Source organism: Excalfactoria chinensis, chromosome 3 (assembly GCF_039878825.1).
Source record: "Excalfactoria chinensis isolate bCotChi1 chromosome 3, bCotChi1.hap2, whole genome shotgun sequence".
Taxonomy (NCBI): domain Eukaryota; kingdom Metazoa; phylum Chordata; class Aves; order Galliformes; family Phasianidae; genus Excalfactoria; species Excalfactoria chinensis.
Window position 1 is genome coordinate 47,410,128 of NC_092827.1, and position 27,200 is coordinate 47,437,327.

General features: G+C 35.4%; 1 protein-coding gene across 1 annotated transcript in view; it reads right to left on the reverse strand.

The window, feature by feature from the left end:
- The window catches only part of TRDN (triadin), a 169,463-nt gene that overhangs the window by 54,774 nt on the left and 87,489 nt on the right, over positions 1–27,200 (reverse strand). Inside the window, exons 15-20 of the mRNA XM_072332199.1 lie at positions 20,254–20,289; positions 17,625–17,684; positions 6,973–7,005; positions 6,838–6,870; positions 5,592–5,618; positions 1,448–1,495 (exon numbers count right to left, since the gene is read on the reverse strand). Of these exons, the coding sequence (XP_072188300.1) occupies positions 1,448–1,495; positions 5,592–5,618; positions 6,838–6,870; positions 6,973–7,005; positions 17,625–17,684; positions 20,254–20,289 (237 nt within the window). The remainder of the gene's footprint in view (positions 1–1,447; positions 1,496–5,591; positions 5,619–6,837; positions 6,871–6,972; positions 7,006–17,624; positions 17,685–20,253; positions 20,290–27,200) is intronic.

Sequence of the window (27,200 nt, forward strand, 5' to 3'; positions counted from 1 at the left end):
GATAGCATCCCATCTAATGATGGTTTATAGTACAAGAGACAAATATTCCAGCTAATGCCACCTTACTGCTCTATGAGATGATCAAATGGAAGGAAGGCAGTGCAGATAGCACTTGTGCAGTAACAAAATAGCATGGCAGTACCCAGACTAACAATGAAATCTAGGCCAAGGCCTAAGTAATTGTAACATGTTCCATGACAACTGACAAGCAGCTGACAGCTGCTGCAAGATGCCTGTACTGGCTTGAGTAATGCTGAGTAAAGCTGAAGCTGAAAAATTAGATAAAGAAACAATAGCTCAGCTGACCGAAGCTACAGCTGCAATTATTCCATTTACATTATTCTGAAGGTGACTTGCAAGTTTGAGAAAGACTCCAGTGTTACTGAAAATGCCAAGTTCATCATTAGGGCTTTAATTGATAATTGGAGAATGAGTAAATATATAAATCACCTTGATAGGCAGTTAGCAGCAAAACAATATAGGTTAGGGTATGTATCATATAAAGGAAGCCAAGGTTGACCAGCTTTAGGTCTCTCATTAATATTTTACTGCTCTGATCTTTGCCATAAAATACAGAGATTTTTTTTAAAAAACACACTAGAAGCAAGTATACAGGATATAATACCGAAAATATGTACAATAATAATAAATACAATTGTATATAATGGAGAAATGAGAGTTCTTATAGGAGAGGTAAGGAATAATGCCCTTACCTGCATGCTCACTCTCATAGAAATCTATGCAGTGTCAAGAAGTCTGTGTCCAAGTAGTCAGTCCAGCAATTAAGCAATGAGGTGTCGGTACCCAGGCAATTGGGCTGGGAGCCCTTGCAGTAACACTGAGGACAAGCAGCTACCAAGCACTCAGCATATCTCATGTGTTTTCTGAAGTTTGACAGCTTCATGTTGATGTGCTCTGTGCCTTCTTTCGCACTTCAGGAGCTGACATTGACTGGTCTTTTCCCTTACTAAGCTGTTTGACCACTGCATTATTTTATCTCTGTCCTTTGTTTCTTCATCGAGACTTTTTAAGATTCCAACCTTTTTCTTTATATCTTCACTCTCATCTTGGTGGTGATGGATGAAGGTTTGCTTGAGCCTTAGTGTTGACCATTTATCGGTTTTTCTGCTCTGGGTGACTTGGGAAACTGTACATAGACAGTCACCAGCTGAAAAACATCCCATCAACACTTATGGCTCTTGTATCTCCTTATTCTGTTGTTCTTACTCCCAGATACTACAGGGCATACCTCATCCATACAAATCATACCCCACCCAACCTTCTTGCTACAAACATCTGTAAGTTCTGCTATCAAAAGCCATTCAAGCCTTTCAGAGCAACAGATTTAAAGGTTGCTGTCATCCAGCTCTCTGAATCTGAGGTTTTTGTTTCTGTGCAGCTGTCTTTTAAAGAAAGATAATGCCAACATGCTTTGTTTTCTTTTTACCTTGCTCTGCTGCCTTTGTTGCCTTTTCTTCCTTTTTTTCTTGTACTGCTGCAAAGCAAAGATAAGGTGTAAATCACATTGCTGGTCAGAAAGCGTTACTCCAACAGACAAAGCTTTTCTTAAATGCTTACAGATTAATTTGAAACAAATGATTATTTCAGAGGTTTGCAACCACAAGATCTCTTTGTTTCTGATATAATAAATATTTCGGCATATACAGAAAAAAAAAAAAAAATGGAATTTCTTTTCAAAAAAAGAATTTATAGCTTTTTTTTTTTTTCATGGAAAAGAGACCAAACTGTTGTGCATATCAAGTACGATTGTCTCTGCACCAGCAGAAAATTCCAGCCTGCATTCCTGACACAGAAAGAGATTTCCATGTGTTCTTAATTTCGAGCATGTATTTAGCCTTATATCTTATCATATCTTACTGAGAAGGGTCCATAGTCAGGCTATGTGATGTAGACATCTAATTTAGCCCTTGTGAAGGTTGCTGTTTCTGAGCATGAGTGAAGAAAATCAGATCATGTGCTGCAGGGCTCTTGGTTCTCAACTGATACCAGAGGGAAGCAGCAGTAGTAAATAAGATCAGGATGCTGGAGCATTTCCAAACAACTATCTCCAAGTTTTAACTTGTACACTTCCTAAACTGGTTTGCACAGCTTGAGAGACAGGGGACAGAGGCTACTTGTTTCTAGCTCCATGATAAGGATAAAGTGATCTAACAGGAGGAGACTCAAGAAAGAATCTCTTCAGACTTAATTCTCCTGGGAAGCTTACTCAGATATGGGTATGCTTTGCAAACTCTGACACTCTGCATGGAAAGTTTTGTAATGTATGAGATTTCTTCTAGATTTCTCAATCTATTTAGAACGATACATATTTTGCTTCAACTAATTCAGTTTTTCATAAGTCTTGCAAACATGTAAGCACGTTTGTTTAGCTGTGACTACCATCATCTCACAAACGTAAAACCAAACTTTTGTAGTTGTAATTTATAGACATTATGCAGAGTAAGAATAGCTGCTTTTAGTTTGAAAAGGTATCCTCCTACAGCATGTGAAAGATGAAAAGGTGGCATTAAGAAAAAATACTTCACTGTCATTGCCCAGTTTAAAAGAGCTGCAAAGAGTAAGCAAGCAGTATAAATGGCAAGTTGTATACTGGAAAATTAATTTGCTTCAAGTGATTATTACCTTAAGCATAGAAAAGACTCTGCAGCTATAGAGTTATCAGCTCAAAACATCCACTCAGCTTGTTATCATTCTAACCTGACAAGCAGAGGAATGTTTCAGTGGTAGTAAATTATGTGTGGAATTTAGCCAAGGTACATAGTAAGGTCATTTTTGTTATTGTTATTTATGATGAGAAATTCAATGAATTGAAAATGCTTCCAGACATGCTTGCTACTCTTTCAGGGATGTCCTGCTGGCCACCCTGGGTCCAAGTTTGTAGCCCAGGCAGCAGGGAAGCCTTATCAGGTTGCTGGGCGCAAGAAAGCCTGCTCATCTATGAGCAGTCTGCACTGCCTGCAAGTGGGCAGAAGGTCAGAAGAAGGATCTTCTATTCCCATTGGGAACTTTTTTCAGAGATTCAATGAAATGTCAGGTGTAGAAAGATTTTTTTGTATATTTTTTGTTTTTGCTTATTGCTGGTTTTGTGGTGTGAGTGTGTTTGAAAGCAAGTTCCGTGTAAACAGTACATCTGCACCTCAGTTACATCAGTTAACCTGTTTTATTGAAGTTATTCTTCAGTTTGCCTGAAAATTAATTCTAAGCTGAAATGATGACTGATTGTATCCACAAAAAACATAGACCCTCAGTTCCTTCTCAAGCAGCTAGCTTTATGTTGGTGTCACTGAACACACAGAAAAACAAAGGGGAGAAAAATATTTTGACATTTATTGTAGAACTCTGCTATTAACATCCATGTTTCTTAGGCCCTGCAATAAATGAACAATAGATTCCTGGTATAAATTAAATTCTATGATTCTGCCTACATGTCTAGGTGAATCTGGGCATTGAGTCTTGCCACTGTGAGCATGGAGCTTTAAAAATCTTGCCGAAATAGCCAAATCTTGAGAAATAAGCTTAATACATATTAAAAAATAATAATGAAAAGAGGTGCAAGAAAATAAATTCACATGCTTTCAAAAATGGATTTTTATTCAGCTACAGTAAAATGAATTCTTGTTTATTCTATTAGCTAATCTAAAGCACTTTGGTTTTTTCAATGTCTTAAAACAAGAATACTGATAGAATAAAAATTGAAAGTAGCTTCTGGATACTGCAGATCAAACTAGAAGAGCAGTACTAATTTCTGAGATGAACTGGTATTTACAATCATCAAAACTGTGTGACAAGGTAGACAAAGTACAGTTATAATGAAGGAACCTGCCACCCTTGAGCAGTGTTGAGGCTAACATAAAAATAACAGCTATTACTACAAATATAATTCTGGCTATCAGTGCATTCAGTAATGTTGCAGTGCTTATGTGATTGTTTGTAAAGAAGAACTTGCTGAGATACATCAGCACTTTAATAGCTGTTAGAAACTGGCAAGTAGCATCATTTAGGCATAGCAGAGCAGTGTTTAGAAGGACACCTTAGTGAACTCTGTATAAGAGGAGTGCCCCTTAACTCTAGAACTCATAAGATAGCGTTCTTTTCCATCCTTCAAAATGCAGAGGATAAGATGAAGACAAATTGCATGTGCAAGTGCTTGCCTCTTATCTAAAGAAGTATGAAAAACAGTATTCAGCATAAAAACTTGAGGCCACTCACTGCAACCAGGTACAGAGGTAAAGACTGTTGTATCAAAGACCCCACTAATTCTGTATGTAACCTTCACAAATGACCAAAGGAAAACAATTCTTAACAGAAATGTAAATGTAGTCAGGAACAAGATGTACAAAAGGCCTATGACAACATGTTTGGTTTTTTTTCACCTTCCTTTAGTTTTTCTCTTCTGTTTGGTGGGAGCATACAGAGAACAAACTGAAGTTTAAATGCCTGTTTTCTTTTTTGCTCTATACAATTAATTTCATGGCAATGACAGCATTATGAATACAGTCCATGAAGAAGAGAGCTTAAAAGCATCCAATAAAGGGAATGCTGCATCAGCTTTGATTTGCTTACATTAATCTCCAAGTGATTCTGCAGCCCTTCCTCATATTACAGAAGAGCACTCTGCTGACTTCCACTGAGGCTTCAGAGATAAACTCTCAAAGTAGATAACTGAGTGACAGCAGGGTATTAAAACCTGGTAATTTGCATTTCTTTGGCTTGACTTATGGCAGAAAGCTTTGGAAGCTCTAGTTCACAAGTCGGAGCAGTTAATAAAAGTAATGCTATTGTTTCAAGAGGAATGTTTGTAAAGCAAGGTGGTCTTTTATAGGAATAAATACAGTAGTACAGGGATTCAGGATGAAGTGTTTTTGTAGTTTAAGATATCTTTTTCACTTCTTTTTAAGACATACGTGACACCTGTAACATTCCTAAAGACAATTTGGAGCTAACTCTTACCTTTTATGCATTTAAAAAGTCAGATGCAAACACTGTTTGAATTTAAACCCCCAAGGTTTTTGATCAGTCCAAGTACTCTGTGCCTTCAGGGAAGGATCAGATGATGGGGAAGAATCTGTTGCCACCATATCAGCCCCATCTCTCCCATCTTTCCCTGTTGACTGTTCTCATAAGAAAGTAAGGCAAACAAACCCCGAACCTCTCTTTAAAACTTCCTAGACTCAGTAAAGAAAACAAGAGGTCCGTCGTGGGTTTTTGTGCCACAGCTGGACAGACAAAAAGAAAAATATGACGCTGTATTAGGATCTACAGGAGACTGATTATTTATCCTTTATTCCTCTCACAAAAACCTTGTGGTCTCATCTAAGGTCAGGAAAAGAATTTGAAAGAGTTTTAGAATGAGAGTTTGCAAATCCATTGACAGTTTGAGAAAAAGAAACCTGTTTTTTAGGAGACTTTGAGGTACTGCAAGGAAGGAGTCATTAATATTTAAAAGGTCCACTTTATTTTACATAAGTCACACTTCTTAGCATCTTTGTCACAAGAGGCTTTTTCATTAAGAGCAGAGTTAACACCAGTACTTTTCCAGTTCAGTTGCAAAACCAAAAAAATTTACTCACTTCTGGACTTCAGAGTTTCCACAGATGCTGTTAAATACAATAAAAATAATTATAATAAGTACAGGCAATAAACTTTGCAATTATATAAAGATCCTCTTATGATCAGTCTTACAGAATAGAATAGGACATCCTAATATATTCATCCTCTGCTCAACCTGCAACCTATTTACACAGAACAGTCTAGTAGCTCACTCATTATTTTTTATTGAGGGGAAAACTGAGACACACATATGTTACTTATTTGGATAGTCTGATGGCAGCTGACTAATAAACCTGCAGCTTAAAAGTAAGGGAAATTAAGGTCAATAGTTAAAGTATATAGTACTGTTTCACAGCTTCCCCATTTTCAGATAATGAGAGAAGGAGGAAAAACAGGTTTCAGATAATTTCAGTTATTTGGGGAAGTTAAGAGCATTTTCTTTCAGGCTGATGAAAGCTTTAGGCACAGTTTAGGAAAAAGAACCATTCTAATATTCATATAGATGACAATCAATTTTCTAAAGTATTGCTCGAGTTTGTATCTTTCAGTTTCATCTGTTTGTTCTTCATAGTTAGAGTATCTAAATCCAAATTAATCGAAATACAACATTTTCCATTCCTGATACCTTCATTTTGAAGAACCGTGACAGGTTTGTCTGCTATAGCAGAAATTTCCTCCCCCATCTCTATAGTTTGACTGCCTACTGTAGGTAATTTTTGCTTAGAATCTATATCTGATAAAATAGAATCTTCAGATGAATTAGTCATTAAACTTAGCTGTGAAAGGAGTTGAAAAGCATTAGGTTCTTCCAAACTTAGTTAAACTGGAGAAGTAAAATCCTGTCAGGAATAAGAGCACCTGGCTACAGCAATAAAATGTGTGGATATTTGAAATAAATCTAGAACATTGCCTACTTCTTCCTCTCCAAATACTGAAGCACTTATTTTGTTTTTTGCTCTCTATTGGCTTGCTCTAATCTCCAAGCAGGCCTACTTCTTCCCTGAAAATATAAGTCATTAAAAAGCTGAAATAAAACAATCTCATCCTGATTGTTCTCAGCTACGTTTGATAAAATCTCAGTTTCAGAAGGACAAGTGTCTGCATGGCTGCTCCAGAGTCAGTCTACTTGCTCAAGAAGGTACAATTAAACCAAGAGATCATTATCACTGGCTTCAGTTCTCTTGTCCCTTTAACTAATCCTGTCTGAACTTAAAATCAAACCCGATACATTTGACTCTAAAACTTACTGTTTTTCACAGACCTTACCTTGTGCTTTTACGTGTTTCTTTGCTGTTTTGGCTGTTAAAATAAACACGAAACAAATACTTACTTATAACAGGAATTACATTCAAACAGTAAGACTGTTGGAAAGTCAGATTAAAAAAATATGAGAATATTCACCAGTTTCCACAATTTTTTCTTTCTTGTGTTGTTCTGAAAAAGAAAAATAATACAAGTATAGTTTCATTTTCTTGTTTTACATGGTTGTTCTGCACAGTAATTTTCAAGTCATCAGTGACTTCTGGATGTAAATATTGCTTTGGTCTCTTGGGTTAGATGAGCCTTTCTCTACCGTTTGGCACATCAAAATGAAATTTTTATAGTTATCATCATTTACTTCTTTATCCCTGGTGGTTTTCACACTATGCAAACAGAGTCAGTTTAACTGCTAATATTGGACATCAAAGGACTTAACTCATACTGTAAGGTACTAAAGGGAATCCTAGCAGCAGTGAGAATTAAAATATATGCAGTTTTACTTCATGGTGGCCTGTGAACCTGCCATATGTGCCTCTATGGGCAAGTGTGATGTGCTACTTGCTTCTTGTCACAGAGAATGGAGAACATGATTCTATGATCTCATCCAGTCATTGCAGCTTTACAGCTATAGACCAGCCTTCATCACCAAAGTAAGGTCTAGGATGTGCAGCTGAAAAACTTCATCCACCTAAATCCTGTACCCTGACGCAAACTATGTCTGGGATTTACAAATTTCCACTAGAAATTTCTGTAAGGGCATTTATGATCAGGATTTGCATCCAAACTCCTTTTAAAGGAGTACACAGCCAAGCAGAAGGAAGAGGGAGGAGGTACTGAGCTTGCCTCTCAGGAACTCAACATCATCTACCATTAAAGACTAATGTCTATAATAACAAAACAAAACAAACAAAACAACAACAACAACAACAACAACAAAACAAACAAAAAAAACCCCAAAACAACAAAAACCCATCAAAAAACAGCTTTCAAAATTGGCATGTGATGCCTGTGGATTATTTAAATAGCATAAGTAAAAGTTTTGGTGTGTCCAGCATTTGATCTACACAGGACATTCTACATTCACAATATTTGAGCTGACTAATTGAAAAAATAATGGCATTAAATTGCACTAAATACAGATATCTATCCATTCATGCTATGTTTTCTCCATGTGAGTTATTATTTGAGTTATTTGTATTAATTGCATTAATGCTGTTATATACAGCCAAGGAATAATGGCACCTTAAACACTTCAGAATCAAGGTATAAAGTTCCATATTCAAAGTGACTGTGCTGTACCTCTATAAAATAAAGCATATCCTTAAATGCGACTTATTCTTGAGCTGGACAAGCAAAAAAAAATTTCATTAGAAAATAATATATTTTGACCAATAACATATTAATATGAATAGGATTTACATTCAATATTAATTCATGTTCAATATTAATATGATATTGATATTTGATATTAATATTAAAAGTTAAGTGGGCACCTAAAAGAAATAAATATCATGCAGAGCTATGAAAATAATTGATATCTGTAAAGGCAGACTGATACCAATTATGAAAAAACACAACCGTTGTTAAATGCAATATGTTGCCTGAAATCAGGAACTCAGCTTCTACATCATTACATAAGGCACTTTTTAGTATATTTTTTACATAATGTGCCTTATATCGAATTATCTTTGGTGCTTTACAGACACACTGTATATATGACATGAGAGACAATGGAAAAATTTCATGCTTTGGGTTGCTGTGGCTAAGCAACAAGCTGGGAATATGATTTTCCAGCAATATGAATACATGGTGCAGGGAGAATGGGACAGCAGTTAATTATCTGGATAAACCTTATATTTTTCTCATGATGTCCTAGCTTGGGTGGCAATCCCAGTAAAAGCCAAAGAAGACAAGAAGCAAAAAGTGAGAATTTGGAACTAACTGCTTTGGCTGACTCAGTGAGCATAATCTTAACAACAGCTGTGGCTTTTGTTTTGTGTAGCCAGAAAACTCTTTGGTATCCAGTTCTATACAGGTATTTTAGGACTCATTCTGTGAAAGAAGACTTTTGGTTGTTTCCATTGGGTTTTCTGTTTTTCTTTTGCTTAGGAGTGCTTCCTGAAAACTAAAAGCAATGTGCTTCTACTTTAGTGATTCAGAAGCAATTATTTTTCCCTCTGGCTGTTGGACTTTAGAAGATCAGAAAACAGAATGACATTAGCAAACCTTGGCAATTTTTTTTTGCAAAGTATAACATTTTTCAGTTTTTTAGCTTTGTTTCCTGTTTTTCAAACTGTAAACATTAAGGAAGTTCCAAAGAACTTCTTTATATAAGTGTTACTTCCAAAAGCCCTTGCAAAGAAGCGCATTATCACAAAGTACATTAGAAAAGAAGTCAATAACTAACAAAACTGCATGCTTAGCAGCACTTCTATGGAATAGAAGATGATATGATATTTCAAGTGGTTCTTCCTCTGGAATTATATATACTATATATTATATGACATTAAATATTTAATTGCATAAGCCATAAACTTCACATCTCAATCTTTCCTTTTTGGCCTCATATTATTATTACTTGGTTTCAATTTTATCCATTTATTTTGCTAACAGGTAGGTAGTATGACAAAACTAATGATATTGTCAACTCTAAGCATATTATGCATTGGCCATGGTACTTGTCATTATTTTTCTCTATAAAGTTTTTTCTGTGTGCGTGTGTGTATGTGTGTGTGCTCGTGTGTAAAGGAATTTACAAGATATTTTCATTCAGGAAGATTCTGCAAGTAGTATATTATTCTTCTAACGTGTGCAATAGAGATTTGATTTAGTTTGGTATTTTATCATCTTAAGAAAGAAGATTTCAAGAAACGGCTTTTCTCTTTCATGAAAACTGGCAAAGTTATGTATAAACTTCTCTTAAAGCCATATAAGGGCTTTTTTTTGGTTCTAGACACCCCATAAGCAAGTGGGAGACAGCAGAGAAACTGAACTTGCATCCTCAGTTTTCCCTAAACCAGACCCTTTCCTAAAGTGCCAACAGTGCTGAAAAGCATCCAGGCTGGCATATTTGCTGTGGCATACTTTCATCTTCAGTAACAGGATGGACAGTCAGAAACGGTGGCCCTCTGCCATCCCCCAGGAGATCAGAATTGACATTCTATTCTGATCTGTAAATCTATATATGCACATGTGTGGATGTTACACTCTAATCTGGATATGTACAAGAAGTTTTCTTTAAAAAAATTCTATTGCAGACGTGCACTGATTAGGAAGAATTTAAAATAAATAGCATTTCAAGTGCTTTTCTTATTCTCTGGTATATATAACATCAAATAACCATTGTAATTCTGATTGTGTTCTGTAGCTGAAAAAATATATATTCTGTGCAGTGTCTGGAATACTTAAATCCTCAGAGCACAAAGTTAGTTTGATGTTACAGTCATGTAATCTTTGCTTTATAGGCTATGTGCCTGTCATTTCCCCTCTCAGTTCTTTATAGCTTGTTGGCTAATTAAAACCAAATGAGATAGAGCAATAAAGCTCTTCAAGATATCCTTTCAATTAAACTACTATAAGCATAAACCACCGCCAGATGTAGAAAAGGTTCCTTTAGACTCTCTCACTGAAAGATTGAAATATGAGCTGGATCATGTTTTTAGATCTGAGATAATCCACACAGGAATGTTTCACCCTACACCAATCAAAGTTTTTTAACTCCCCAGAATTACTTGTTCTGCTACATCTGACTACTGCTTCACTGACTGGATCAGTGTAGGGAAATTCACAGTAAAAATCACTGCCATCGTACAGTTCAAATGATAAAGATAATGAACTGAACAAATATATTTCATTGTGGAATAAGAACACACCAGGGAAATACCGCTAGTGAAATCATGTCACACACACTCGCTTGTCTATAGATTAGCATTTTTCAGGGGATAAAAAACAGCTTTTCTGATTAGGAAGATCATTTTCTGCAGATTTCTGTATCAGTACCTTTGTATTTTAAAGCTGGGGAATGTGGGGAAATGTTTGGGAAAAATATTTGGAAGGAGGAAATAAAAAAGAGGTTTAGACAAAATGTAAATGAAATGAATTTCTATTGAATACTTAGATTTGCTTAATGAATAGAAAGTGATAACTGAAGAGGAACAGTTATTCTCACTATTGAGAAATGTCTCAGTATTTCTCAGAAGCCCACAGGAGAGTTAAAGGCCTTTCTTGTAGAACCATATTATATCTGTTCCAAATGAGTATGGTTATACTGAAGCCTAAGGGTGAAGCTGTCTCTGGGAAGAGAGGTAGATACTTTTCCTCACCTGAGTCTGAAATGGACCACTGTTTTCTGCAGATGTTGGGATAATCAAAAGGAATGGTCACAAGGAGTAAATGGAAATAAAGCAGATTTCTGGTGTTTGTCCTGCTATCCTGGCAAATCCCCTCTCAGCTGGAGAAAAATGTCTCACAAGGACTGAAATAATACATATATAAACAGGCTGCTCATGTCAATACTCCTGAAGTGCATGTTTATGTAAATAAAGAGAACATTTGGTCACTCCTAGGAAAACAACACTGAGAGCTTTTGTTGTATGACAATGGCAAGGTGCAGGTCTTGTATGAAGTTTCCCACCAGAAGTAGCACAGCCAGTACATAGTCTGGATGTATACATTGAACACAGTGCCTAATTTCCCCTTTGAATAGATATCTTTCTGATTCAGAATCCTTAATAAGAAAATTAGGCTAATCCTACAGTTCTGAACTACAGAACTGCCTATGATCAAAACAGATGTGTCACATTTAGTCCCTGAAATACTCGCATGACAAAAAGAAGCGCTGTGAGGAGTTCAGTTTTCAGAGCTCATCAGTAGTACTACTTGTTTTAGGAACAAATTGAACAAATTGTTGTCTTTCTAGTCTCAGGAGTTCTGGCATGGGCATTCAGCTTGATGCTCAGCTGGCAAAAAGGTAATTTAAAAACATGATGTGATTCTTTAATCATAGACAAAAAGCTAGCATCTGCCACTAGATCTTTACCTATGATAAACCTTAAACTGTATTTCCTTTTAAATAGCGATCTGAGGTGTCCTTCCATCCTTTTGAGGACTAAGCTGACTAAGCCGTTCAGGCATAAGTATTTCCAATCAATCCCCAGTAGTTACAGGGACACTGTATTACATTAAGAAAAATCTTGCATCTGTTTGAACCACAAGCAATTTCAGGGCATTATCTCTATATTACTCAAGGTGAACTTCTCAAAGGAGGACAAATTACCGCACCTGTGGATCAGTCGCAATAGGTGTGTGCATGCTCTTAGACTACAGCAGGATGAAGCAATTCAGTTTTGCCTAACCTTCTCTCACTTCAAGGTAAAAAGTCTAAAGACTCAGGATACTATAGCAAGTGGCCATAATTTGGATAATGCTAAGTCTGCTCATGCTTCAACTTGTTTATAATGCATCTCCTTTTGACAAGGCAATGATATCTTCAATACCTATAAGCCACTGAAAATTAAAGAACATTTCAGAAAAGAAGGACAATTGCAATAAATTGTAGTTCCAGATTTTACCTGTTTCTAGGTAAACATGATATGCAGTTTAGATAAGTAAATTGATTAAAAAAAAATCAAAACAACAACAACAAAAAAATCCTACTAGATCCTAAAATGTAATGCACCAAGTTCCTAAAGGAATAAATGTATGTGAAAGCTACCAAACTTAGAACAGAAGCTGTTTTAGAGCTCAGTACTGATGCTGACTGTCATAAGAAAAGGGTAGAAGGAGGCAGTGACTGAAAGATTTTGTGCATTTGTTCTCAAAGTATGAGTCAAAAGATGTGCAAGTGGTTAAATATATTGAAAGGCTTGTATGACTACCTTAACTAGGTCATGAATCTTTTTTAAGGGGTACCTAAAGAGACAGAATCATGCAGGAAGACATCAACAGAAGGTGTGAGAAGTGTTCAGCTCTGACAGCCAGTAAAGTGCTGGGAGCTTTCTAGAGCATGTCTGAAATAACATCAGCAACTAATAGTTCTGAAATGTATAAAACTCCAAGAAGCTGTCATATGAGGGAAAACTCATTGCATTATTTGTAGTACTGCAGAATGAGCTAGCGCTGAACATTGGTAATAGCATGTTTTGTACTTCTGATACTACACCGCAACATGTTGATACAGAGACATTCGTATCTGTAGTTGATGTAGAACTGTATGACATAAATAATTTATACCTACAAAACGTCACAGTGAAGTATATTATTTATCCTTACTAACAAAGCACTGCAGAATTCAAAAACATGAACTCTGTAAGTAATATAATCAAATATATATTATAATCATAAGTGTTATAAAACTCTTCTCAATCTTACCTCTTTTGACTACACCCCATCTCTAAATATAAAGTTTTATTTTTCTTATGGCCTCAACAGGCAAGGGGAGGCACATTTATCCCCTTTCTAAAAAAATGAAGGTGTACCAATTACCAAGGATGAATGTCTGATAAGGTAATTGTATACACAGTGTATGTGATAGTCTGGATTCAAAACAACTTGAACACGTGACTTAAGAGAGACTGAAAGATATGCTAAGTGCTTTGAAATTGGGTCCAATTCATGATGAAAGAGGAATTAATCAAAAAACAAACTCAGGGCTATGAAATCTTGCCAGCCACAGAACAAACCCCCTTAAAATGCCGTTTTCCATAAAAATCTTTTCCATCTAATCCTTTTAATTCTCATTTGTATTTTAATAGTATTTAATTTTGATACTTTCCATCACTGTTACTTCAGTGTACTAAAGTACCAAGTCACTTCTTTTTTTGTAGCTTACTTGCTCCCCCTGCCTTACTCTTGCAGTAATGCTACCTTAGTATATTTCTGCACTGTGGTATTTAATAATATCTTTGAATAGTCAAAGAAACAAAGATGCATTTTTAAGTATACTTTTCTTCACGGTTAACTATAGTGTGAGCGGACTTTGAGGAAATTATTTTAACACTATTCTAGGTAACTCACTCAAGTTTTTTAAAAATGGAGGGACAAAAACTGGATTTCAGATTAGAACACCTAGTGTAAGATAAACTATTTCATGCTCCATTTAAATAAATGCAAAGAATCCAAAATAGTAGAGTAAAATCTTCTAATATTGAAAAATTCTTCCCTCATTGTGATATAAGTCAATAATTCATTTTTTCCATTACCATTAAGAGCTGGATAATAACCCAGCTTACATGATCCAATGTACAATATAAGACCTCTTGGTCTGCAATAGACTTGAGAGGGGATGAAAATCTTAGTAGGCTGGAAGAATCTGTGGAATTTATTGACATCCACCTAATAGATTTCTATGAATATTAAGAAATGATTGAGTGGCAGACTACTATAGCAGCAAGGTATTAACTGCTGAGGATATGATGCATTCCTTGCAGACAAGGAGCAGTCAGCTGCTAGACTTCACTAATGGACTAGAGGAAACTCTCTGGGACAAACAGGTGAAGATAAAATCCCAGCTTCTTCAGTTTAGTGGGAAATGGAGATCAGGTAATTTCTGTCTATTGTGCAGATACCCAAACCTGTGACTCTACCTTTAAGACCAGAAAGAAACCAAACAATTCAGAGAGGAGATATTTAGGTACTCTAAAAGTTATGGTGAGAGTGAGGAAGAATTGTGCTAATCTGGACCAAAATAAAACTTCTGCTGTTCAAAAGGAATCCTATATTATATCTTTGTGTTGGTTGTTGTTTTTTGTTTGTTTGCTTTTCTTTTCCTTTCTTCTTACCAATAGTGAAGAAATCAGAGGTATAATAAAGCAACAATAATTCTAGTACAACTGACAGAGTGAGTTTAAGAAACCAGATACAGCTGACATCTGAGTCCTGTCTGTCATACTTATTTTATTCTTTCTGAATACCAACTAAATTTCACTGATTTTCTGGGGCAAATGGTGCTCAAATTATGAACCTAGGGGGAGTAATGAATAAGATTTTTTGAATGCATGTGAAGAGGAAGACAGGACAAATTAGGTATTAAAAGCCAAAAATTAGGCAGTTACATGACAGTACAGAATTTGTTAAACACACTGTAAGACCAAATTAAAAACTGAAAGATCATTTCAGGGCAATTCTTAGCTGTGATCAGGACTTAAGTTTTTATATCTCTGGAAAGAGTTGGGTTAGATTTTAAACCAGGCAAATCATGAAGGACAAGAACAGTCAATGGTGACAATAGAATGTGCAGTAATGTTATGTGTAACATTGGGTAGTTTCATGGCAGATGCAGACTCCTGACTCTAGCTATTCACATGGGGCTTCGTGTTTTTAAGTTTCCTTGATGCCTACCAGAAAACCCAGCAACCTCTCTGTTCTTACCAAAGAGATCCCCATGTGTCTTGAGCCTGTTTCACACACTTCCATCTCTGCCTGTCACTGCCATGTACTTGCTCTCTTCATGGCGCCAAGCAGATCCAGCAGATACAGAATGTTGCAATGCACCTACGAACCATTGCTGACACCCAGACCACTAGTCTGGCCATGTGTTAGTGATAACTGGGGTCTGATATGTACACTGTGGTCTGGGAGCTCTTCCCAGCTTAACTTAGACAATCAAAATTCCCCACTGGTGTAATATGGCAGGTGCTAAACACCTACACACCTGGCCTGCAGAGATGGGTCTCATGCCTATGCAGTGATGTAGGAAATCATTTGAAAGAAATCTGAGCCCTTCTTCCAAGAAGAACTCTATACATATATTTAGTGACGTGGGGTCACACTCAGACATGTCCTGCTGGAACATGGTGAAAGAAAAGGAAAGAGCATCAGGGTTTGGATTTTGATATCACAAGACAACACAGGTAGGGAAGAGTAATGTCATGAAAAATCCTCAACTCTTCTTTCTCCTTGTAGAATAACAGCACTTTCACAGGGAAGTAGTGGAGTTACCCATCCCAGAAGATGCTCCAGAAATTTGTAGGTGTGGTACTGAGGGACATGGTTTAGTGCATGGTGGGGATGATTGGACTAGTGATCCTGGAGAACTTTTCCAACCTTAATGATTCCACAAAACTATCACACTTTCCTTTAAAGTCAAATTCTCTTTCCATCTCAGCTTCAGAGAGGAAATTTGAAATACATTTGAAAACATTCATTTTGAATATCATTTAACAGATAATCAATGAAGCTGGTTTCCCATAGCACACACCAGTTTCTAGACTAAAAAGTTCTCATAGATTTTGAAATTCCACAGTAATTTTCTCTGCTTTCTCCACACAAAAATATGGAGCTAAAAATAGTGCACAGTGTATTAAGTGAGGATTTCTTTACCAGTGATATTAAGATCAAGAACATATGTGGTATAGAAGCACTGAAGATGACCAGCTGTACTCTCAATCTGTGCTCTCAGTCTGTTAATAGGAATAAACCTTCAGCTTTAGGCATTCTGGGGTACAGGTTGCAAAGTAATAAGATATGTGGAAGAAAATGAAATATGAAATTGGGTAATGTATTTAATTTACTGTACTAATAGTCAGCAGTCTAGTTAAAATGTTGCCAAACAAGCATATTTAATATTTGCTATGATTTATCCTGGGGATAAATTAATTTTCAGACAACAGTTATATCCGGGGAGGGAAAGAATAAAGTAAAATTAAAAAAACTACTGCTTCTTACCATTTTTAAGAAAGATGAGATATTTAGAATTATGTCAGAAGTGACAAACCCATTTAATTTTCCCATAATAAGGCATGCCAGTATTTCCTCTTTTCCTTATCATAAGCAGATTGCTGCAATCACCATTCTTGCCAAGGCACAGACTCATTGGAATATTTTTCAAAAATGAACATAAATATTGGATGCATGCAGGTGGAATAAATTAATTATAAGCATATGGTTTTAATGTAATGATTTCTGCGGTGTAGTGTTGTGACATCTAAGCATCCATCTATATAATAAACTGTGGCAACAAAGCTGCTTTAAGAAATTATCATGGACACAAATGTTTGTGGAGTCAGACTTAGTAAAATGATCCAGACAGGATACCCTGTGCCACACATACATTTTTAAGTCATTTTTTTAACTATCCCATGGCAATGATGTAGTTTACACTATTTATCCAGTTGTGCTAGCACAACAGAACATGGCATAAAACACACACAGCAGGCAGGGACTGGGAGCATCTGTGAGGAAAAAGCACTGCTTAGGTCAGCTCCACACAATTAACTGCTGTGTGATATATCCTAAGCTAGTCTGTATCAGCTGCATTTCAAGTCTGCAAGTCATTTTGAGATAGAGACAATATAAAGCATTACTGGCTGGCATTGACCCTTGTCCAGTTCCCGGTCTCTTCTACCAATGCAAGTTATCACTCCCTTATTTGATAAATGTGTGAAGTAGATTAATGGAAAAGTTGGAACTAGAGGAAGATAGTTAGAGAACTGTCGTTAAAACAAACAAAACAAACAAACAAAACAAAACAAAACAAAACAAAACAAAACAAAAAAAAAAAAAACAAAAAAACACAGATTGACATAGATCCATAAAGCAACTTACAGTGAGAACTGCTAGAGGCAAGAAGAAGCAGGGAGAGTGGACAGGCCAGGGAGACAGTGCTTTTCCAGGACTATCACAATAATTTAGATCAAACTGACAAAAACCAAACCAAACCAAAACCAACCAACAAAAACAAAGAATAAATCCAATTAAACCAAACAGTGTCTTTTGTATAATCCAGCAGATGGTGCTATTATGCAATAAACTGTTCAAATATAAGCACAAGAAATATGAGGATTTTGCACCTTTACCTGGTGCTGGTGCTGCTGCTTTTTTGGTGGCTGGAGAAACTGCAGGGGCTTTTGCTGGCTCTGAAAAACAAACCAACCAACCAAACAAAAAAATTAAAACAATTACTACAAAGTGCTATATCAAAAAAAAACAGAAAGGTGAGGAAAAGCTTCCAGTGAGGTACATACAGCCTGTAGAAATTTCTTCACTGAAGAGTCAGACAAAGAGATTACCCAAAGAGAAGGAAGCAGAGCTGCTTTCAAGTAACTCAAAAGCATCAACAGAATAGCCAGGAGTATTAAACTCTTGTCATAAGACACTGAATCCCTTCGTTTATCTGGTTTTACTGAATTATTCCATATCCACTGGCTAAGCACAGAGTGACAGCTACCTAAGTCTTTGGGCCTGCCCTTCCCACTCAGGCAGCTGCTGGAAGCTGACGGCTTCCACATCTGATCTTGCAGCTGTGAGAGCAGTGGCTTCTAAACCAGCCTGCAGCAGCTGGATGAGTACCTGCAGTTGGCACAGTGGCAGATAAAGAGTGGCTCCTAGGTTCCCACAGCTACTCAAAGTGCTATTCATTCCCCTAAACTGAATCTCTTCCTGATGGAAAAACGACAGCAACAATGAGGAACATGAGGGAACAATTCCATGTGGTTTGGTATTGCATTTGAAAGAGTAACTGCCTGGTTCTCATAATAGGGAAGCAGGGTTACTTAGCTGGTGCTTTTTTTGTTGTTCTCATGAAAGATTTGCATTATCTTCTCTTTGTTGAGGTAGAACATTTTCTCGTGGAATGAAGGCCCAAGCAGGGAGCATAGCACATAAATTCCCAAAGCAGACATGAAGAATCTTAACCCTGAGTAGAAGAACCTAACATGCCTTCTAGATTTTTTTAGTCTTTAGTGGTGTTTAGTTAATTCATTTATCCTCAGGAACTGATAAAACAGACTGTACAGAAACCAGGATAAAATAACAATTTTCTATAAGTTAACTCCAGATATTTATATCAAATAGAAGATCCTCTAACTTAAAATTTTTATATTGTGAGAGAAAATAATTAATCATTTCAATCACAATCTGAATTACAGTATGTCAAAAAAATGTTAAGTTAATCCTTCACCTCTGTCAAGAGTTATTATCAAGAAAAGGAATGTGGTTAAATCAGGAATTCAATTTTGAGTTATTCCCCTCCAGTCTTTTGAGAACTTCATAGAAGATGCATCAGATTGCCTTGTGTAACAAAATGAAAACAAAATTTAGTCTTGCATGTGTGAGATTGTTTTGTTTCCATCCATATTAAAGTCTGCGGCAGATAATTGCATCCTCACTTATTCACTACCATAGTGTTGCAACTAGTAGGGGTGCTCACTCCTCCTTCAGAGAAATATGTAGAAAACCTTGAAGAATTCTCCTAAGGATTACTTTCCTGAGTATCTGTTCCTGCAGAAGAAACAGAAGATGCAGCATACATGTTGCACAATTGGCTAGGTGGATTTCATACAGAACTGCAGGACTCCTGCATCTATTCCTTCTGAGCTCTCAGCTAGAACTTTCTGGCCAGCAAGACTTAATTCTGGTTTCATAACATCTATGAAACAAATTAAGTTATATTCTTTGTGTTCTGTCACTTTAATTTTATTATTATTATTATTAATTTACTTTTGAAATACTTTGTTTTGGAGTATTCTTTTTCTCAACACTGAGTTGAGAATATTTCTTTTTTAAATTTTCAGTAGTGTTGAAACAAATGTACCAAAACTTTGCAACTCTTTTTATTATTTGAAGCATATGCACTTTAGTTCATAACTTACAAATTATTTTAGTGCTAGGATTTTGCCTATTTATATGAAAAAAAATCAGCTGAAAATGAGAATGCTAGGGGATTATTCTGCCAAACAAACTGGAGATATTGTATGAAGTATTATATATAGCATCTTGAGTTAGTACATTCTTTAATCATGAACTTGTATGATCTTCCAAAGTCCCACAGTTGCAGAGCAGACATATGAGCAGATTAAATCTTGTCTGTGTACCAGTGTATGTCATACTATTATAACTGTATTGAGGCTTACAGTTTTGGAGAAGAAAAAGTTCTAACTGTACCCTTGTTAATAGTGTAATTTTCCCAGAGCAATTCTGTTCTTTTTGCAGAAGAGCCCAGCCCCTACCTCTCTTCTGCTATAGAATTTCCCTTTCTGTATCTGTAGTAACTAGATAGGCAAGCAGGACTGTGGTTTTGCATTTATGAAGATAAACATGATGATCCTTTGGCACACCAGACTCTCAGTCTTATCAGCCCATTTACTAAATTTGCTGCCACTGAGAGTATGTTCAGCTGAGAAGTCATTTGACATTTCCTTCCTCATAAAATCTTTGTTTTCAAAGACAATGATAGAAAGGAGAAGAAGGCAGGACTGTCAGTCACAAGGAGAAATGTAGAAATAGAAGTAGCATAAGAATGGATTTAGATAGCAGGAGGCAACTGAAAACTAAACATGCAATTTTTCACTTATAAATGACGTAGCTACTACATTATTTGTGATTTCTACAATTCAATATCTATTATTGTGGATTTTTGAAATATGCGGTTTGATACTGTATGGCATGTAAAAGAGATCATAACCTAATGCACAAGTAGCATCTTACTTCTGAGTTCTTTGGCCACAGCAGCTTCTTTTTTATCTGTCAGAAGAAAAGAAAAAGACAAACATATGCATTAGAACATATGTAGGTAAAAATTATGCAGGTGAACAGAAAATTTCAGTGCATGCTTCAGTGCTGCGAAGTGCATTTAGATGATACAGTGAAACTTTTCTGTTTCATGGTGATGTTGTACTAATTTAAATGCAAGAGTAAATGTAACAAACCTGTGTGAAGGTGTATATTTTTTCAGTTTCAGTATAGTGAGATTCAATATATGGTTGAATTACTATGGCTTCCATGTACAAACTGAGCCATGGTTGCACTCCACACACACATTCTCAGGTTTTAGAAATGCAAGGGAAGAACAGAGCTGAGCAATTAAAAACATTAGTCTTCCTACCACTGTTGACACTGTGACACCTCGTTTGGAAGGCTCTGCTGAGTACCTAGCCAAAACTAGTTGCCATGCACTTCCCACATGTCATAACAAACCAAAGATTTAAATCTAAAGTGAGAGAAAGAATCTGAGATGACTCTCCAGTTCAGTCTGGAAGATCCCTGCTAAGATAGGAAGAAGAGATGAATGTAATAGAAGTAGAGGGTACTTCCCTGGATGCTCAAATAACATCCTCTCTAAGGAACAGGGTGCCTGGAATATAAACAGGATAATGCTTCTGACCACAACATATGAGTGATAAATCAATTTTGCTTTTAAATACTAAAACAAGAAATACTTCAGGGCAGAAGCTGCCAAAACAAGCAGCTTTCAAAACCGTGATTTGTATTATTGATCACAATATAAACTTATTTCAATTTCACAGCTCTCTAAATTGCTGTGAAATAGCTGATGTGAGATAAAATAATGCAAGTGACTGCCAAGTATTCTAATAAAAACTCTTCAAAAATTCAAGGGAAAACACATTCCGTTTTGGGTAATATGCTGCTATGAACTGAAATGTTTCTAGGTTAATCCTCAGCTTCCACTAACTCTCTATGAAAGCATGTTTTGCAGGCATTACTTCAAAGTATGATAATTACCACATTTAGATGAAATTAATCATGAAGCAGCTTTCAGACACGTTATCTGGCTAAGGAGCCAATTGAAGCCTTAAAAAAGTGCCCATAGGTTGCCAGATATGGAAATCTTAAAAGGTGTATATTGCAGTGATATGAATCATTTATCACAATAATCTTCTGTAGCTGGAGGATATAAAAAATAAATAAATAAATTGGCAGCACCATTTACAATAACAGACAGGATCTAAATAAAGCCCTCAAGCTCATTCTTTCCTTTTTTCCATACAAGCCATTATTTATTAGGACAACATACTTTAATATATTCTCAAGACATAATTTATGTTAAAAGAATTAATGTGTTTTTTCCATTTTTTGAAATACAAAATACATAGTAAATTTTGTGTAAAAATCTGGCCAGCCTTTCTATGAAGATCTTGATTTATATATATATATATACTTGTATATTATATATATATATATATATAATTTTTCTGCTCTCAAAAAAATAATTATATATATATATACATATATATATATGAGAGCAGAAAAATTATCAATAGCTGATTCAAATAACATATGATAATAAAAAATACAAATGCTTTTATTCTTCTCTTCAAGCCAGGATGCCGAAACTTAGATTGCTAGTACAACACTTACGCATGTAAGATTAAATGACTTACAGAAAATTGTCTAGAGAAGATTTAGTAGGACCTATAGGGATTGTCTGATGGCATGTAACATTTACATCTAGACACATCACACTAGAATTAAATAAATTACCTAGATAAAAAAAACAAAACAAAACAAAAAACAACTGAATAATTGGTTGATCTCATAGAAGGCATAACTTATCCTGACTTCTGAAATCCCAAAATGTAGTTGTTTGCTGTAAGTCACAAGCTGTAGATAACTAATCAATTAAAAAGTAATATATACTTCAACAATTCATTATATTAGGGTAATTAAAACTAGTGAGCTTTTTGCATTATTTGTTTTTGCTTTGCACACGTCTTTGTTTCAACTTTTAAATTAAAAGGCAATATGTGTGGCTAGGGAAGGAAGTTTATATTACGATGAGTTTTCATAGTAATTATTTTTTTCTTAAAAACAACTATGAAAGCAACAAAATCTCTCTGGTATTTTTACTACCTGATTAGTGGTTCTGTTTTTCAGGTGAATTATGAATAGGAATTTCTGGAAAAAGTTATTTCAAATATCACTTCTAGACATCATACAAACATTATCCTGAACACATCTTTGCCAATCAGCCTGGGACGCATAATCTCCAGAGCTTTAGGTTATTTTCCCTTTAAAGCTTCACATCTGGAATCTTGCAACTGAGAAGGTATATATGTATGTCATGAGAATGATGCCTAAACTTCTTGGAAGCAAACTAGCATCATTAAGACATACATAATTTACAAAGGAAAGCATGGTTGTTTTAGTAAGCTTGAATAGAAATGCAGTCAAAGACAATGCAACTATCGGTATTGGTGACTAAACTGCATGATACACAGAAGTAAGAAATTCACTTCTACTGCAGTGTAAAGCAACAATTAACTTCTAATAGACTATGGGGACTCTCTACAGGAGATGAGACTTCACAATCCAGTGCTTCTTGCATAATGGTGCCAAATCTCAGAATACTTTTCAGGAGTTGCTGAAGACCCATTTTATATCCAGGTCTTCTTGAGAGGTTTGCACAGTTGATCCACTTACTCAGAGCTCCAAGAGCATTGGGTAAGTCTGACAACTCTAGACAGTGGCTTTTTTTTTGCAATAGGCTTTGTGGGAACTGTCAGGTCACAGCCCGAACCAATAATTGAGCACCTGGAGAAGGGGAAAAGCCAGCCCAGTGCAGGTGGAAACAATTCACGTTTGTTACTGGAAGTCTTCCCTTTCCTAACCTCATTTAAGAGCTAGTAGCCACACTAGAAGCATCTTTTTTTTTTTTTTTTTTGGAGGGTGCTTTCTTTGGAGTGCTTGGAATGTCTCACTGCTTAGAAAGAGGTATGTATTTCATTCTTTATTGAGGATTGTGACCTCTACTTTTCTTGGGTGATCCTAAAGCTAGTTTAAAGCAACTTCATCTGCTGTTGCTTATCTTTATATGGTCTAAACTCCATAGCTAACAAATTCATTTGATAGCTGTGGAGAACTGTGAAGCACCCTTTCCTGTTTGTAGTTATTCTGTGGAATTATTTGAAGACAGTTATGTCCTGGTCTTCATTCTCAAAAAGTGAATATGACTCTACAAGGTCTGCTTTTCTGACATGAATGAACAGTGTTTTATTTTATCTGCTCATGAAGAATGCTAAAGAACAGTGAATATTTTTATTTTTATTATTATTATTATTATTAAAAAACACCAAATATTTAAACAAATATGATCGGATTATTTTCTTATCTATACAGGATAAAGGGATCACTTTTCAATTCAAGCTAGGAATGAGCATCTGGCAGCCAGCATAGATGTAGTTCAGTGAAACAGAAAAAGCAGTCTTTTTTCTCTTTTAGCACATAGTGATGTCTTTTCCTCAGGCTTCAATAAGCATTCTTTTGAAGTAAACTATCAGTACACAGTAGTTGCAAATGACATCTAAACTGCACATGAGGTGAGGGAAAAAACCACAGCCCTTTAAGAACATATCCCTTTAAGCTCACATAGCACCTTGTCTGCCCTTGAGTCCCTAGGAGGTTCATAATAAGCCATTAGACAAGGATGCCCCAACACTCTACAACAGTGTATGGCTGCTTGAGTTTAAATAAATCCTGAAAATACAGTATTTCAAACATTGCTCTGATATGATTTGTAGGTTCTAAGGTTCAAAAAATCTTTTGGAGATTTTTAGCAATAGAGTTGCTATATAATGTCTATTGTACGTTTGGGAATAGCAGTAGAAATTTAACAGCTCAATTCAACCTGTAATCTCTCTATATAAACATCAGTTCTGGAAACTAAATGGCTCTCAACTTTTCCTCTCTGGAAAGGTTTCTCTGTGCTTTTTCTTCCCTGAAAACTTTCACAGATATATTTAATGTTTAAAACAGTCCTAAATTAAAGGTACTCTTCAGATAAATTAATATTTCAAAGAAAATACATTGACAGCTTTGCTAATGCTTCACTGTTTAAAAATAGCTGCTAGAACCTTATCAAAGAATATGACAGCAATATCATATTTACAGACAGAAACTAATTTCAGCATCATTTAGAAGCTACAGTGTCTGAATTAAACAGCAGATAATGTCCTAATCAAACACCGTGCAACTCAGCAGGTAAGATTTGGGATGCAAGAATTCTGAGGTTGATCTGAACAAAGCACGAAGACCCTGAATAACTACTAGATACTTCTGAAAAACGTGGTTCACTGAATCAAAAACCGAATGAGAAACTCTCATCCTACACCTCACCTGTCAGTGATCAGCTATCTTATCTACATTTTAGCTGATGATCACATAATAAAATGGATTTAATCAAACAACCCTTGTTGGCTAACAGGCTACCCATATCCACAGAAGAATTTTATAATGAAAATGCCTTATAAAATATGACCATGGCATCACTGACTGACTCAAAAGTTTCTAGTAAGTCCTACAGAAACTTGCTTGTTTTATACCATTTGTTTTGACTTAGGTATTCAATTAGGTTTGGAATTAAAAATAGGATAAGAAAACGAATAGGAAAATGAGTGTATAAATCTCAAGAACTGGGGATAATCATCTTGACAAAATGGTATTTTCCAAAGTGCTGGATATCCACAGTAAAAAGCTTCTGGTCTTACTGACCAAAATACAACTAAGAGCACACATTAGAATTCTGGTTCTTGTTTCACAGATGCAATACAATAGAAGAGTTTTAAGATAGTACACCTTCAAAATGTGACAGTTAGCACTCCCTTTGGAGTAAAGCTCAGAAGAGGAAATAATGTTAGCAGGTGGCATTTCATCATTGAGAATTCTCATCATGTGAATGATATACATAATTAAAGTCTCTTAGAGACCAGTCTCAGTACAGCCTGCTCTCAAGCTAGCAGATGTACCAGAATTCAAAAACAACTTATTATGTAGAAAGATTTGCAGTTAATGTGATTTAAGAGAAAGACGCCCTAGATGGCTGAGTATCATGAAGTTAAGAATGAACATATAGTAGTTCAAAGCAGCATTTTAAAGTCCTCAAATACATTGAGATGTACTATGGTCAAGCATTTATTTTTCTTTCTAATTTACTGGAAGTCATAAATTGTTGTTGTTGTTTGTTTGTTTGTTTCATACAGAATAGTATAAATTTTAAGTACAAGTCCGACACTGAAAATTGTTTACTTCTGACCTTCCTCTTAAAATTGTTAACTCTGCTGAATTCTATTTTATATATATTTGTTGATATTTTAACTCAAATTTTATAGTGTTAACAAAGTCACTATCATCTTAACCACACCTCACAGTTTTGGGGTGTATTAATTTTTATTTTAATTTTGATCACTTCTGAAAAAACAGATCCCTGATATAGTAGCAATTTTTCAGATTGCCTGAACTTTCTGTTTTAAAGTGCATGTTTTATGATAACATCTTTCAAAATTTCATATCACAGAGAATTAAAATAGTATTGTTTCTTCTTTTCAGTGGATCAATAGCTACAAACGATCTATCTAAATTGCACTTGCTAGGATTCTTTTGTCAACATTCTTTTCTGAAATCCTAAAATTCGATATTGGCATAAAATAACTGTTCAGAAATACCAATACTTCACCCATGTGGAAGAGTCTTTATTTGTACTAGAATTTGGTTTTGTTCCCTGCTTTAATCACTGGGCAAGATACCAACATATGTTGCATGACAATTACTGAAAAAGATTCTCCTTAACTCTTCAAAACATTTTTGTTAAGTGTGAAAAATTCTATCATCTTTGTAGTCTCATTGACCTCTTCCTAAATACAAAAAAAGTATCTGAGTAATCATAGAATAGAGTTATAGAATCATAGTAGTAGTAGACCTAATAGCTACCCCTTCTGCAGAGTTAATGTTCAGAAGATGTTACAAGGGGAGATTGGTAAGTCTCATGCTGCGGGTTTTGTGTTTAAACCTCTCCAGACAGGACACCAAGAGAAGGAGAAGTGCAGAAAACATTACTGTTTCCAGGCAGAACTGAGAGGAAATGGAGCTACTTTCAGGTAAATTCAAGGTCTCTGAAGTTGCATGGAACTAGATTATAAGAATGGTAATGGGGGGAAAAAAACAACAACAACAAAAAACAGGATAAAAAAGGGTTTGAAGAATTTAGGTTTATGAAAAAGCAGCTCATAAACATTCCTGGTGATAGCAATTCTTTAAAATTCTGACAGATCATTAATATTTATTTCACAGATTGTTGTGGAAGGGGTCATTTTAAATTTTTAAAATTTGTGTCTTCGGTATTTTAGAAAAATACTTACTTAACATAAAATAAATTACTTTTAGGCACATTTTAATGAATCATCAAATATTTAATCTCCTTTTCTCTATATGAGAAACATATTTCCTTGAGAAAAGAATGTTAAGATATTATCCATTTATTTTAAGTAATGCCAGCAGTTGAAACCTGGAAGGTATCAGAAAACCTAGAAGATAATGGATAAATTATTTATAAACAGAATTTTGATCTTTTATCATTACTGACTTATTATCTAAACAAAGCTAAACAGTAATTTAAAAAATAAAAAAGTTTAAAATATAATTCAGAGTAGTTGGATACCTGTATCCTTGTACTATCATGTGTGACAAAGGAGTCCTAATAATAAATTTCACCTCAAAGAAATTCCTCAAGATTGATTATTTTTTGAAAAAAATTATTTCAAAGACTCAAAAAAGTGTAGAGAGAGGCATAAGCAAACAAGTCATTCAGCTGCATATGTAGTAAGAAACATTCTGCACTTTAGGAACAGCCGACTTCCACTGTG